This window comes from Chenopodium quinoa, unplaced genomic scaffold (assembly GCF_001683475.1).
Source record: "Chenopodium quinoa cultivar QQ74 unplaced genomic scaffold, ASM168347v1, whole genome shotgun sequence".
Taxonomy (NCBI): Eukaryota; Viridiplantae; Streptophyta; class Magnoliopsida; order Caryophyllales; family Amaranthaceae; genus Chenopodium; species Chenopodium quinoa.
The window spans coordinates 5,449,898-5,466,597 of NW_018744626.1; the positions used below are offsets into that span (position 1 = coordinate 5,449,898).

Sequence of the window (16,700 nt, forward strand, 5' to 3'; positions counted from 1 at the left end):
GGTACGTGGAAACTAGGAATGGCAACGGATCGGATTCGGTTTGGCAATTGACTAAATCCGAATCCGATCCGTTTAGTGAATGGCCCCTGGACTCGAATCCGAATCGAGTCATTATCCGAAAAATCTGAGTCTGAATCTTATCCAACTCGTAATTTTCGGATACGAATCCGTTCCGTTTAAACGGACCTCCGATATGATTAGAATAAATTTTTTTTATATTTTAATGTCATATACCTATAATTGCTTTTATATTGTCATATCAAGGTAAGTATAATTATAACATATTTAAATAATGTACTAAGTTACATAATAAATTTTTGCTACAAAACAAGCAAACAATTGTCCCAAGTTATAAAGCATATGATCATACTCCCGGGTTCGGGCTCGGATCAGACTCTATCGGACTTTGCGTAGGGTCCAAGTCCAATCCACCTCCTATTCCGATTCGGATCTTATTTATCGAATTCGGATTCGGACTAATTATAAACGAATTCGAATCGGATTTTTTTCTTCGAATCTGATCAGATTCGAATCGAACTCGGATGAAATTTCCATCCCTAGTTGACACGATATATTTTAAGTTTTCAAATCCATTCCGGGCCGAAATCGGATGAAATTTCGGATTTAAGTTTTCAAATCCATTCCGGGCCGAACTACTTACCACATCAGCCCAACTCCAAACCTAATTATTGATCAATTATTTGGATCCAATCCTAAAATCCGAATTAAAATACCTTGCTAAATTATTGGAGTTTAACGCGATTACAAACATCAAATTGCAATAGTAAAATTATATTTTTGATAGTCTAGTGGTACATGACTTATACCAGTGTTGAAAACATAGGTTTACATTATTAACATTAGTATAATCATGAACATAGTTTAACATGATTAATATTGACAATATTTTTTTTGCTATATACCACTTTCATAATTTGGTTTATTCGGTTTATCGGATCCGAACTAGCTCAATCCGATCTGTTTTGAAAATACGAATTTTCAAAACAATTCATTATAATCCCATCCGATTTTAATTGATCATTCGGTTTGAATTGTAATGGACTTCCGTTTTTTTCCGAAACGAACCCTAACCGTTAGTCACCATAGCCCTTGTAGCCGTGACTATGTCATAGGCGCAGAGTCCATGAGATCATTTAGTGGGCCGAGGTATCCGGATAAGTTCGATTTAATGTTTTATTTTTAACATCGATATCCCTAGGTCAACAATACGCCAAATTCTGACAATGAACTTCTGAGTATCCAATATAGCGAGTCCCTAAAGTAACCCGTGTAAATTTCAATCCACATAAATTAATAGCGCTAATGTCACCATATCAATCCTTTTAACCGTATCTTTAGAACCGGCAATTGTTAAAATCTTTTTTGCTCAATAAGAGGGTTCAGTAATTCCGAATTATTTTGGTTTAATTTTCGTACCTCCGCGTGCCCGTGGAAATGCTTAATTTTAAGGGGCGTTTCCGTAGACCCCAATCGAAGAACCGACACTAAGCGTAGCACTTGTAACCGTGACTACTTAAACGGCGCAGGAGTCCTATGTTTTTGTGCGTTGAGGTATTCCAAATAGTTCGAATGGTGTGGTTTAATATTTTTACTTTCCCAGGGCTCTCCCGGCTTCGTTGAAACGTTTAATTTTAAGGGCCGTATCCGATATAATTTTGTTTTTAATGTTCATTTGCACAAGACGGAAAATTAATACTAGGACCTTATCACAGCCCTAAAACCGATATCAACCAGTATTTAAATTATATTAACAACATTATTAAACCCTTACCAAATTACAACAGTTACTCTAATTAAATTAATAATCTCCATTATATCCATTAAACCCTTACCAAAATTCATACCACTTAAAACTAAAGCACAAGCCTTTAAAGTAAAAAATTAGCCCTTCACATTAACATCACTTAAAAAATATAAAAATACAACAACATATCCCATGCAATAACCCATACTCAATCACCACCGTACCATTAGCAGCCGTAATCACTACGCCTTTGGAAACAAGAAAATTCATAACCACATGTCTAATCTAATGTGGTCCACCTCAAACCATAACCAGTACCATCACTTGTTACCCTTGAAAATAAACCCGTTAGTCACATTCAGCCTTATTGAGGGATTAGTCCCATTCTAAAAACTCAAAATCAGATTATGGAGCAGGCTACATGACAAAAACTTGTACTTGATGGTTTGATACACCTTTGTTTTGGTCACATTTTGGTGTAAAAAAGGTCTGCAACAAGATTTTGCCTTTGATATGGAGTCTATACCGGAAAGAAGACCCCCTTTGAACAAGTCTAGTGAAGCTAGAGTTTACACTAAACCAACTAGTCCTTCATATCAAAGTACAATTCGACGGCACAAAGGAATGGTGCTTTGAAAAAGGTGGTTCTGGACACTGCATCTCCTTAATATAAGGAGCATGCGCATGGTGTTGCAGGACATTCAGACAATACACAAGAACAAGACTTTGTTTGTGCAGGTTTCTAAACTTCCACAAACTTCTGCTTAAATTTATCCAAATCGTAACATAATTTGAAAGTGTGGCCAAACATATTTGTTGAAGACATGTATATTATTAAAAAAACATTTTTAACATTTGATCCTTGGATTTTAATTAGGACATTTTGTGAGAAACTATCTAATGTTACACTCGAACCGTTTATAAAGTATATGAATTTCAATTACAATTAATGAGTGATTGTTAAATTTTTGTTTTTAAATTATGTTATTTTATTGCAAGTATTTCATTGCCAGTGATCGTTTATTGAAATTATTTCAAGTATTTTTAAATTTCAATTACTACTACCAAATAAAGTCTACATGATGTGGGAAAATACCTAATATAAAAATTGTTGTAAGAAACTACCTAATAAAAGATAAAATATTCTAATACACTACCTTTGACCGAAATTCCACCGTTGACTTAATTTTAGGATGTTGATCCACCTTACAAGATTGGTTTTCAAGGTGTAAACGTTATTTTCGGGGTGGTTGGAGGATATTTTGAGTTGGTGAGGGTAGATTAGTGCTTCGGGATGGTGGTTTTTAGGGTTAGGAGTTGGGGTGTCCGTTCGACTTTCGGTTTGGATTTAGTCCAAATCCGATTCAATCCGAAATATAATTCAGTTTTCAATTTTCCACTCAGATCCGAATTTCTATCCTAATCCAATCCGATCCAATCCGAATTCAAATTCGGGTATTCCGATCCGATACGAAAATCCGAATTATAATATATTATTTTTTAGCGCCTAATACGATTATAAAATAAAACTTTAATATAAATAAAAGTCTTCAAAATCATGATTAATATAAATATTTCAACGTCAAGTCGTTAATTAATTAATACAAATTCTCCCTTATTTATTTTATGTAGTAGTAAGTATTTAAGCTAAACGAATTCGAAAAACAAAGAAATCCATATTTATAAAAGCTTAATATTACAATTCGGTTTTCGGTTTGGATTGGATCCAATTAGGTTCAATCCGATCCAATCCAAAAATCTGAATTTTCAAAAAATCTCAATCCGATCCGATCCGATTTAAAGTTCGAATCCGATCCGAATTGATAATTTGGTTTTGATTGGATTAGATTTCGGTTTTTAACCGAATTATGAACACCCCTAGTTAAGAGGCGTGGTTTGGGGGTTGGAAGGTGCTTTAGATGTGGTGGAGACGATTTCAAGCAAGTTGTCTGTGCTTGGGAATTTACTAAAAGCTCATATGTCATTATAATATTTGTACTTTTAAAATTACTGAATAGTGTGACGTTCACAAACTGAAACAAATCCAAATTGTAATCCAATTCATTTAACTTTTAAATACAATCCATAATTCCATATTATAATCCAATCCAATTCTTCAGTTTCAATCCACTTCAAATCACACTCCAAAACCAATCGAATCCAATCCGATTTTCAATTTGGATATAAAGATACACTCGAAGACATCCAAAGTAAAGTCGGATTACATTAGTAGTATTTCATTAACAATAAAATTTCGTTCAGTTTTACAAGATTATAAAAATAATAGTAAAGTAGTGAAGATCGAGTTATTGAATGTATAATAGTACAAGGTTCATTGAACTACTCAACAAAATGGTGTACACTAACATCATTTTTTTAACATTCTAATCCATGCTATTTGAATAAGATTATGCCGATCCTGTCCGAAAATACTAATTTTAAAAATGACATTCTCCTCACATATCCAATTCTTTGAGAGTTATCAAGTTTTTGCAGTTATTAAAATAATTAAATTTGTTCAAATATAATCAAGAGCAACACTTGCCACGTCATCTAGGTTAGAAATCTTAAAATTTAAGTAGACAAGTCATCTGTTCAAAACCCTAAAGTAGAAATCACCCTAGCCTTGCCCTCCAAATCTGAGGGTTGTCCTTAACTGTCCCGCCACTAGGACTGAAAAACAACGTGTCAATCGTTTTGACCCCACTGACATTTTCAAGCCAGTGGTTCTCAATGAGACAGAACCTGCGGCCAGTGTAGTGTTTTCTATTATTGTAAGGAGCTACCATGAAGGTGACGTTAGTGAGATGTATCGCATTGGCAGTCAAGAAACCTTCGTCGACATCTACAAATACTACTCCTCACGAATTGATGTCACTGCTGTACAAATCAGGTTGTACCATGGCAACACAAGTAGGAGTTGAATCTGGAAGTGTGCTTTACGTTGAAGGATTCGTAATTTCTTTTCTTTGATTGCCTTTAATTATGCAATTGTCAAGGCATGTATTGGAAGGTCACTTGTCTTACGCTAAAATATTTTTGTTAATGGCTCCTTTTTTTTTAAAGGTATTAACTTTAAGTAAATGTGATTTGTTAGATTGGATTATTTGGTCTAATCTGGTGCATGTATTACCCAATTAGTGTGTGAATTATTACTTAAATCGTATAATAGAATGCATTCCAATTTTTTGCTTAATAACTTGTAAATGTGGCAATGTTTTGTAGGCGGGAGTGGTCAACACCATCACTAGGATCAAAAGATTCTACCTTAAGAACAGCGGACACCGAAAGAAGATTAAGCTGAGGGTACAAGGCAAGCTGGACACTCCTCTGTGTCGCCTTTTCCATGTTTGGGGAGACAAGTTTGGCATTGACCCGTCGAATTTGGCCTTCTACTATGAGGACGTATCACTAGGACCTCTAACCACCATTAGGGAAGCTGGCATCCTCAACGGAGGCAAGGTTGTGGTGGTTCCTAACATGTATGGGTGATTATTTGATGTACGTTGAAGTGATAATCATAATTAGATAATACTACTTAAAATATTAGTCATTAAAATTAGAAAAATCTGCCTGACTGGATCTTGTTGGGTAGGCAATGTTGTCCTGTATGCCCTTGTGGTTATAGCCAAAACCTAAGACATTTTAGTCATTTTGTTATCATATATGTGGCTCATTGGGTGTACTGTTTCGAACTTTGGATGTAAGTGTTTGTTATTGCATGTTTATTAAGCTAATTGAGTTGTTGAATCTGATTGTGTGATCTTGTATGGATAAAGATTTTTGAATGAAGGATAATATAGGCCTAGGAAACTAATATAGCCCTCACATAATTTAAATTATGGATAAAGCTTTTTGTATGAAGGAGAACATGTATAATGTAGGACGTATTAACTTACCCTAGGAAACTAATATAGCCCTAACAAAAATTAGAACATATTAAAGGACTTTTATTAAAACTTGTGTGAATTTATTTTTTAATCCGTAAATAAGTAATTTTAAATCATTAACTCACTAAATGAATCAAGAGGCAGGTGGGGTTTAAAATTAAAATGACACTTGTATTTTAAAATTATACTAACACTTGTATCAATCAATGTTAAAACGGACTCTAATAAATTTAGAATCAATAGTAGAATAATATTGAACCCTCTAGTAGCTAGTTATATACCTCCATGAAATTTTTTGATATGCATTCAAAAGTGTATGAATTCATAACAAAAGATCTCTTGACCGTTACAAATTAAGTTTTTTAATCTCAACAATACAGATCCTGTTTAGTAAAATCATTTGTTAAAGCGACGTAATATCAAACTTAAATGGTTAATTTATTTTAACTAAATATTATACATATTTTAATTCCTAAGTCTTTAACGTATGCTAATCTCGGACGGACAAGATTGTTTGTTGTTAAAGGGTAATTGTAGCCTTCTATAAAATCTAAAGAAATCACAAAATAATAGAAAACTATTTCTCATCTTAATGAACTATTGGGTAAAAACTGCATGATGTCACACTTCTTAATGTATTTTGTATTCACAAAATTGGGCAAGATGCATTTGTAGTCCTCAAGTTGCAATATACAAGCAACCTAACAAAGTATGATAATGCCAATACATAATACAATAAAATATTTGTCAGCAAGTAGAATCTTGATACATTTATAGTTGAACATATTCCTTACAATTTCAATGATTTGAGAAATGGATATGTAACCTTTATCAATTAATAGATTACATAATTTAATAAATGATGATGAGTACAAGAGAAATTAATAGGTGTGCATTAATTACAAATAAAAACATTCCTCCAAGTAAAAAATAGAGTACAATTCAGAAACGTTTAGGTTTAGGTTATATCCTTGACCATCACTACACAATTCCCCCACTTGAGTTTATTAAAGAATTTGCATTCCAATTTCTTCAACATTGAGTTTTTTATATGCATTTCTATTAAATCTGGAGAGAGGAGGGAGTTGAGTTGATCAATATCAATATTCTTAACTCTTAATAAATCAATATTACGTTACTAAGATAATTCTGAACTCTTAATTTCTAAAACAGTAGTAAACGTAAATTTCGCAATCATTATTACCTTAGTAAGATAATTCTTAACTCTTAATTTATAAATCCGTACTAAACGTAAATGTCTCAATCAATATTACCTTACTAAGATAATTTTAAACTCTTTTAAAGTTCTCACCATTTTTTTTTTTTTTTTTTGGGGGTTTTAGCAAGGTTATAACATAAGCCCATGAAAGAAAAATGAAATTTGTAAAACAAATATCTACTCCACCAATATTTTTAAAAATTCCTAAATAGTGCAAATTTAGTACAACCAAGAACTTAACCACTGTCCTGTCCATACATTTCTAAAAATAGATATTGGTCATGGGTAAAATTTTTAATTAATATGTCTGAAATTAATTACAATTACTTCCAATCATTGAACATACTAAGGTTGAAAGACAAAATTCCCTTCATTAATTGAAAATAGTACGTTTGGAATACTTGTAGTATTTAGGTCACGAAGCTTGGATTTTGGCTTGATGTAATTAATTGAGCTTCCTTCCACAACATTTAAATGATGGTTTAGTAATTCCAAGTCTTGCTTTCTTCGACGGTGGTGGTGTTCCCTGTCATGTAGTAACATCATTGAAATAACTGTTACTAAACTGAGCTAATATTTTGCTAATAGTAAGTAATTAGAATCTTAAAAACACAGGTTATTAGAAGCAAACACTTATGTAGCAAATATTTTTAATCCAAGCACATTTGAAATATTCAAATTGAAATTGATCCTCTACCTGTACCACCACATTAATAACGTCAAAAATTAGTGAATGTTGGGTGCTGGTTGATCTGAATTTCCTCCGCCTTCCAAAGAAACAGCAACGCCGCCGGAAAAGGAACGTATAGGGGAGGCGAGGAAACGAAACTGCCGTGGTAGGCGTCGTATCATTTGAGTCACATTCTCCAAAAGATGCCTCGTCTCTAATAGAATAATCACCGAGGGATTGATAACCTCAAAAATTAAGGTGAAGTTACGAACGAAAGACTCCCTAGTGATACCCCTAACATTCCATGTAATAAACAGGATCAAATGAAACAAATGTAGGACAAGAAACAGGATCAAATGAAACAAAGTGGAAGGGTGAACGGTTGTCGGAATTAACAGCTTTAAAAATGGTTAATATGAGCACACTTGGGTAAAAAGGGACATTGACTACCTGAATTGCGTCGGCCATGCACAAGAACAAGATGTCGAACTCGAGATGGAACACAGGAGAAGAAAGGTCGATAACAGGCTAATAATGTATGACATGACTAATAATGTACAACCATTTTGTAAGGTAAATAGTTTGGTATTTTGTACTTTACGGTTCGAAATTAAGCTAATCCAGATTAAGATGTGGAAAATACTTTTGCTTATAGTATAATTTTGTTATTATTGATGATTTTGAATGAGTTTATTATGTTATATGCACATGTGGATGCTAACTAAATACTTCTGATCCGATTTGAAAATCCGAGACCTCAATACTATTTAATCCGTTCCGATCCCATTCGGATTTTGGTCTTGATCTGACCCCTATTTAGGGACATTGATCGGAAGTAGATTGTATTTGTATGTCGCGGTGTTATAAAATGCAGTTTAGAATTGGCCATCCCTGTAGTGGTTTGATTTATATAATTAGTTCATCGATTGTAGTGGTTTGATTTATATAATTAGTTCATCGATATGTAATAGATTGTACTTGTTTGATTTATATAATTAGGCCATTCAAATTTGTTGAATGGAATAATTTATAGCAAACAATAACTATTAATAAAAGACACAATAGCAATGACACGTGTCATTTCCTAGTTTGTTTTTAGATTATTTTTTTTGTTTAATCTTGTAGAATAAATTATTAATTTATGTAACAGAAATTTTTTATTGTCCTACCACTCAGATTTTGTGTTATATTTAAATAGTTTTCTATTGAACAATTTCAAACGTAGGTCATAGTTATTTTTATTAGTGGTGCATATGTTTTTCTATATATATTATTTAGTATGATATATTTATTTACATATTGTTTCATATTAAATATTTTTTATCTTAATTTGTAAGTAGGAGTAATATCTTATAATAATGTAATAGTGGGAAGTTAATGATACTTATTAAGTAATAATAAATCCGTGTTTCCATCACTAGTTATGGTTAGGGGTGTCAAACCCTAATCGACCCGAACAAAATTATCCGTTTCGAACTGTAACCGATCCAATTTGATCCGAGAATTTCAAGACCCAAACAAACCCGAACTGTAATCGAAACTGAACTCAACCCGACTCCGATTTGACCCGACCTGAACTCAAACCGAACCGATTTGACCCGACCCAAGCTCAACCCGATCCGAAATTGACCCGACAAATAACCGATCAGGTCCGATTTGTTTTGACCCGACCTGAACTCAAACCCGACCCGATTTTAACTCGATTTGATTTTACCCGATCTGAATTTAACCCGACCATGATTGATTATTGACCTTTTTATTCAAGTTCTTATACTATATTTTTACTAATTATTAATAAGTTAACTTTTTAACTACAAAGAAATAATCTGAAGTTTTAAGTTTACTACAAACCCATCACGTGAGACAATCTGACCATTACTACTTCCTCTACAACTGTGCATTATCCTAGAATTATAGGCATTATACATCGTACGGTTATATACACACTACATACATATGCAATAATTTATGCTCAAATAAAAAGAATGTACATAGTAACAATTAACTATCACCATGTATAATGTCAAGTTTTTAATATAAAAATTGAATTAGTAATAAAGTAAATCTAACAACTCTAACAAATATCTTATACAAATTGAATTAATAATAAACTAAACTAATAGTACAGAACTCATAACCTCGCAAGATTGTACAATTGATGAAGAGTTGTAACCTTAACAAATTGATATTCTATTTTGTATACATCACCATATGTAACTATTATTACTCATCAACCACTAGCATGGTCTCACTTATATAGGTATGATAAGTTATCGATATTTATTCAATCTCAATTTTCCTTTAAGATTAAAATTATATGTAACTTGATCAAATGCGAAAACTAAAACTTCGTGCTTCATAATTAATAATCATATTGAATCAATAATAAGGTAAAAACTCATTAATATCTCTATATTAAAAATAACCTTATTTGGATATGAATTTGGTCAGCTCGAACACAAAAAGGAATTGAATTGAGCTAAACACAAAAAGGAATTGAATCGAAACTGACCATTTAATGAAACAACGGATCAACCTTATCTTAATCAAACCAAACTTGAGTGAACCAAAATCATCCGAACCAAAATTAACCCGCCCCAAATTCTTCCAGCCGAAGTGTTATCAGATTGAACCCGTTTTAAACCCGATCCAAATTTATCCGAACCGAAAGTGAATCGATCTGTAGTTGACCCGACCCATATCCGACCCGGACTCGATAAATCATGGCCCGACTTTGACCCGACCCGAATTTGACCCGATCCGGCCCAATCCGAGTTAAAAGGATAATTTTGATCCGAACATATCCGACCCGAGCAGAGCTGACCCTAACAGAACCGACCCAAACTCCATCCGGTTATCCGAATTGACACCTCTAGTTAGGGTTAAGCAGGTTGTTCCTAGTGTACCGTCTCGTTAGGTTATCCTAGGGGTGTCCATTCGGTGTTCGGTTTGGATCTGACCCAATGCCAATACGATCAGAAATAAATTTCGGTTTCAATCCTCAAATTACTCAACAAATCTAATCGGATCCAATCCTAAATGATATTACAATTCGAAAACCCGAATTTAAAAACGTCGCTAATTAAGAGTAGGTCAAATGTGATTATAAGAATGATATTACAATAATAAAATTTCAACCACTAAAAGTATAGAACGAGTAGTAAAATCATAACATGGTAAGAAAATCATTAATCTCCTTCGAAAAAAAAAAGTACATAATATAATAACCATATACTTTCAAGCTCCTACAAATAAAGCTATCATGTAAGTAGCAATACCTTTTTAGGTCTGCTTGTAGGACTGTTATAGGAGTTGACATCCACTTTGGGCATCTAAATTTATGCATTGGAATACACAGTTGGAAGGGTACAAATACATCAAGATCATGTTTAGAGCATTGGACGCATTGCTTCACATATTTTAATGTAACCACTAGGGTGGGTAAGCAAATCTGATTTCTTGGTAAAGTATGCTTCTTCTAATGCATGAATCTTGGTAAAGATGCGTACCTCATATGAATATAAGTCAGTGGTTTAAGAGTGACCAAAGTAATCAACCCAATTCAACCCTTTTGGATTCATGCTGATTTTTTTTTTTATTATTATTGTTATTTAAAGTGAGAACATAAATTATCTCGTTATTTTTCCTGGTCCAAAGTAATGTTGTGTTGATGTGCTTAATAAAAGAAGTTAACGGTTCATATATGATCATATGGTCACGTTTAGGAAAAATGTAGTGGGAATTTTAATAATGCTTAAATGAAACTATAATACGTGAACCCGGTTTTGTCTTTAATTTTCATACTTTTTAATGTACCGATAACAATAATAGAATGACATGGCTAGATAACCAAGATCTTTAACGTCCTACCCTATAATGTATAAATTGATATTGTGACACTATTAAGCGAAAGGTTAATAGGGTTTTTCGATGCAAAAAAAATGCAATACAATGGGGACGTGAATTTGTAAAATCCAATCAAGCATAGGCTCGCTTGTTTTGAATAGCTAGGTTGTAAACTTGTAACACTATAAAGTGTTATAAAGCGTGAATACAACTATTATAGGTTTCATTAATTAAAGTGTATTCTTGTTTTCATCGTACACCAGATGAATAAAATAATTTAAAATTTTATGAGATACCCGTCTTTTTGTTAAATGTGAAATAAGAATTTATTTTTTTAATAAACATATAAGTACTGGAATAAAATATTTTTGTATTGGTGGGTTTTAAGATTTTCCGTCATCTATCTTATAGAGCAAAATACAATTTTATATTATAAAACTTTGAGCATTGTGTACAAATGATACAAAAAATAATTGTTTCTTACTCATACAAGACGAAGAAACCCTAGTGTGATGCTAGTTCACCTGCTATATAAGTAATACAGAGCTCATAAGTCATAAGTAATATCCACTTCTCACTCAATTGTCCTACAGCCAATCCTTCTTCTTCACACTAAACTAACATAACTATGAAAACTAACACACGTATGCAAACTCGCTCTCTTTCAAAACAACCCAACTGTAGATGGTCAAACACATTGAAAATCAGAAACATCACCCATGCTAACCTTCACTCTCAGGAAGAATGCCTTTGACTCAATTCACAGTGAGTTTTCTGACCAGATCATAAGCCAGCCCAAAGGTAATGTTATCATTGATGTTGATGGCATCCCAACTGAAGCTGACTTAGATAACAAAGAGCAAGCCACCGTTGATGCGATTAGCCTCGACGATGGACCAAAACAAAAGCCCTTCACTATAGGGTCTGTGCACTACGTGGTTGTTTCTAGCAACACACCAGATGATCTAGGTGTGATGTATGCTATTAAGGGCAACCAGAGCTTCAAGGACACTACAAGGATTATGCTGAAAAGGTTGATTGTCGGGTGAAGGACATGGTGTTGACAAATATGAGAACAGGAGGTGTAATCTCGCCAAGTGCCATCGCAAAGTATGTTGGGCTCAGGCATGGGGATATGCTTTAATGTGTACTAATTCAAGTGGTGTTTTAGTGTAGTAATGAATGCTTCTCTGCCTTGCATTAGAAGTGAAAAATAGGGATTGTATGTAGCTAGAGCAAGGCCCTATGAGGCCGTCTAGAAATTATGTGTGAAGTAGTAAAAACTAGTAAAGATGGCATCACTGTGTACTTTGTTATGTTGAGTATGTAAGTAGCTTGTTCTAGTGGATTAGAAAAATACTTATATGACAAGTTAAAAACCCGAAAATAGTAAAAAGGAAAACCCGAAAAATGAAATATGAAAAATGCCAGTAACTTGAGTTCGATTTGGTCAAACCTCGACTTGATGTAGCTGGACTAGAACTCGAGGTTGACTCGAAAATGTTAACGAGTCAATTGTAGTTGATTAGTACTCGACTAGAAAGCTCTTACGAAGCACGAATTCTATCATAAAATTATATATATACTACATTATATATATTTTAATTAAATAAAAATAAAAAAAAATTTATTTAATTATGAAAATTAAAGGGAATGACGGTATTTTACAGCTAATCGTGAGTTTTACTACGAACAATCAAATTGCAAGGTACGCGAAATCGACTCGGTAAAAGCTCGACTTGGTCAAATGCAGTCACATTTAGACTCGAACAAAGCTCGGTCAAAACTCGACAAAGTCATAGATCGACTCGATTTGTCATCCAATCAAGTCAAGCTACCCCTAACTCATTAAGCTACCCCTAACGCATCATATGCACCCCTTCAACAGACTTTAAAATATAAATTATATCCGTTTATGACTCAACACTTGAAGGGGGGTCAAATTAGAAATAGTTGGGCCACAAGGGAAATGGGCCTCCAGCGTTGATGTTTGTGTTTGGTAATAATAAGGAAAAGAAAGGTTGGATTGGGCTAGATCTGAAAACGAAACTAAGTTATAAAAATTCATGCAAAAGTTTATGTTAAAAAGTTTATGTTAAAAAATTTTGTGAAAATAAAAGTTCTAAGTAATAGTTAATCACATAAAGTTCTAAGTAATAGTTAATCACATAAAGAAACTTTGAACGGGCACAGAAAATCAGCCCAACTATGGGCTAGATCAAGATAGCTTGAATGTTGGGCCTCTGCACAAAAAGATTGCAAAGTTAGAATATAATGCAAGGTTTTCATATGTCATCAGTATCATACAGCATAACAATCTGCTGGATCAAAACAATTATATGCTATTCTATAGTAAATCATGAGCTCCTTCATCATACGTAAGCACATTAAAACGACCTCTTTTCAGTATCATCATGTACAACATGATCCAACAAAAGGGTTGTGCTTATCACGAGCAGTTCACTAATACTAGACATATTTCCAAATGGATGAAATATGGATCCAACATACAATAATCCATACAATGACCATAATGTGATGTAGATAATACATGGTACAGCAGCGTTTCGATTGCATCTGGGCAAATTGCACTTGCTCTATCATTCAAAGCCAATTGCATCTGGGAATAAACAAAAGGACATAAAAAGGTCGATGTCTGATTTTCATCTGACCTGCTGTGTTTTCTTTGCAGCTGCACTTGGTTTCTGGATTTTGTAACCTTTTTCGGCTGAGCTCTTATACCTAGTAGTCTTAGGTCTGCCCCGAGGCTTCTTGCGGTGGATAGGATCCTTAACGTTTGCAACTTTGGGGAAGTCATTTGCAACTGAGGAGGGAGTATGAAGCTGTGTAGGGGAGCTGTTTGAACCGATTTCAGAAGGGGGCACTTCATTTGCAGGCATTGTCGGTAGTACTGCTTGTTTGACAATGAATTTTTTCCGACTCTCTTTAACGTTTAAACGGAGCTCTTTCAAGCTAGAAATAACCATATCGACCGTATCAATATCATCAACAGCAGACGCCTCATCACATATTCCTTCAAATTCCCTCATCATTCTACGATAGTGTTGGACTTGAGGTGTATCACCGGGATCATGGTAGGCAACTTTAACTCGAGTATGTTTTCGAGGGACATCCTTCCTCCACCTGTCAAGGATGTATTTTTTAGGTATGTCCAACAACAAATTATCCTCAAATACCCGAATTACGTGCTTGCACAATATCCCAAAGGTCTCAAATTTCCTACAATCGCAAGAAACATCTTTTGTTATCTGATCAAAAACAACTCGTACCCAAATTCTCCTATCTGTTATAACATCCTCACTCTTGCCTTCGGGTATTATCCACACCCTGTCTTCAAGTACGTACTCCGTCTTATCATTTTCAAGTTCACGCCTGACCTTCGGATAGCAATACCCCATTCTGGCACACTCTTTCTGGACTTCCTGAAATTTAGCATCCGTGTAGATTTTCTGAAACAACTTCTCCACTCTAAACCCACTAACTAGCCTACGAACATATTTACCACACCTGGCATCAACAGCCACTTCAGATTGGACACGCTTCTTCATTGCCCTTGTATATTTCTCCGGGAATTCGTGAAGCTTTGTCTGTCTATCTACGAAGCCATCAAAGAAACTATTAATACTTTCCACACGCTGTGTGGTCTTCATTCCGGCCCAAAAATGCTCCTTCATAAAGGCTGGAACCCACATGTGTATTTCATCAAAAAGATCACATAGCCAATCATTGTCCTCCAATGAGTACTTTTTGATGAGTGCATTCCGTCTGAACTCAAACTCCTCCACTGTAAAGCTCTCATATACTACAGTCTTCAAAGGGCTCTTAAAATCAGCATAGCTTTAACCAAGACAAAACAAGTACACATGACACCATCAAAACATAATTAGACAAACATCCAACCACAAAATACTAGGTCAAATAACACAGCTTGTGACCACTTCAACATGTATTTGCAACCAGCCCACACAAAATTATGACAAGGAATAGGTCATACAACATTAAGACAATGTAACATATCACCAAATGAAATTCACATATGACAAAATCAACTTCACTAGGTCTCCCTTTAAAAAAACAGTACACACTAACAGTGAGCTAATGGTGACTCTGTTCCTAGGTGGAGCAGTAGTATCTGGAATTTTGAGCTGAATTGGTAGGATTAGGTTTCTTGGATGTAGTTAGTTTTATGTATGAGAAGCTGAAATGTATTAGACAGATGCTTGACAAATGAAATTTGTATGTATGCATTAGATGTTTGATAAGTAACCCTGACCAGCCAATATGTTAGTAAAGTCTTTTTTTGAATTAAGTTAGGGTTGCTTTGATTGCCTATAATGCATATGATTATGATTATGATTAAGATGTCATCAATTCCCAGCATATGATTATGATTAGCACAACCACAGAGTATGAAGGGAGAGGGAATTTTTGTAATGTCAGGGGGGTAACCAATAAAAGAACACAATTTCATGACAGGACAGTTACTGCATAAACAAATAAGAATTCAAATTGATAACACAACAACATTAACACATATCTATCATTTACTAATTTAGAGTACATAACACAACACAGTTAATGTAGCAAAAAGCATTTGAGTTAGAATTTAGCCCCTTACTGTTTGCATTTGCCCAACTTCTCCGGTATCTTCCGCATAATGTGCCAGATGCACCACCTATGACGAGTTGAAGGCATCAACTGAGCAATGGGCTTTCTCATTGCAGCAGCTTGATCGATCAAGATAGCACCAGGAGCTATGTTTCCCATACAAGATAGCCATTGCTCAAAAACCCAAAAGTAGGTTTCCGTGGTTTCATGAGACACAAGAGCACACCCCAAAAGTATTGATTGTCCATGGTGATTTACCCCTACAAAATTTGCAAAGGGCAACTCATATTCATTGGTTAAATATGTTGCATCAAAGCACACAACATCACCAAATTCCTGATAGGCCACCCGGCTCCGTGCATCTACCCATAAAACATCCTTAAGACGACCTTCTTGGTCTAGCCGATGTGCATGAAAGAACATCCCATCTTGATCGAATTAGAGAGTAGTCATGGTAATGGCATCCTTGCTAGAATTAGAGAGTTGGACATAAGGAGATAAGCAATTCAAGGACATCCCATCTTGATCGGGAGATTGAGGAGGAGTTTCATTAACTACAACCATATACAACGTTTGATCACAGAAACTTAAATCATTCATGTTAACTTCCTCTTCAGCCATGGTAATAGGGAATACCAGTAATACTAAACTCTGCAATAGAGATTAACATTCAACAACAAA

General features: G+C 34.4%; 1 protein-coding gene across 1 annotated transcript; it reads right to left on the reverse strand.

The window, feature by feature from the left end:
- Positions 1–13,603: 13,603 nt before the first annotated feature.
- On the reverse strand, positions 13,604–16,442 carry LOC110700754 (protein FAR-RED IMPAIRED RESPONSE 1-like). The gene is made up of 4 exons (XM_021878354.1): positions 16,030–16,442; positions 14,063–15,248; positions 13,942–14,010; positions 13,604–13,633 (listed from the first exon to the last, which is right to left on the reverse strand). The coding sequence occupies exons 1-4, from the start codon at positions 16,440–16,442 to the stop codon at positions 13,604–13,606; spliced, it is 1,698 nt and encodes a 565-aa protein (XP_021734046.1).
- Between the last annotated feature and the right edge of the window lie 258 nt (positions 16,443–16,700).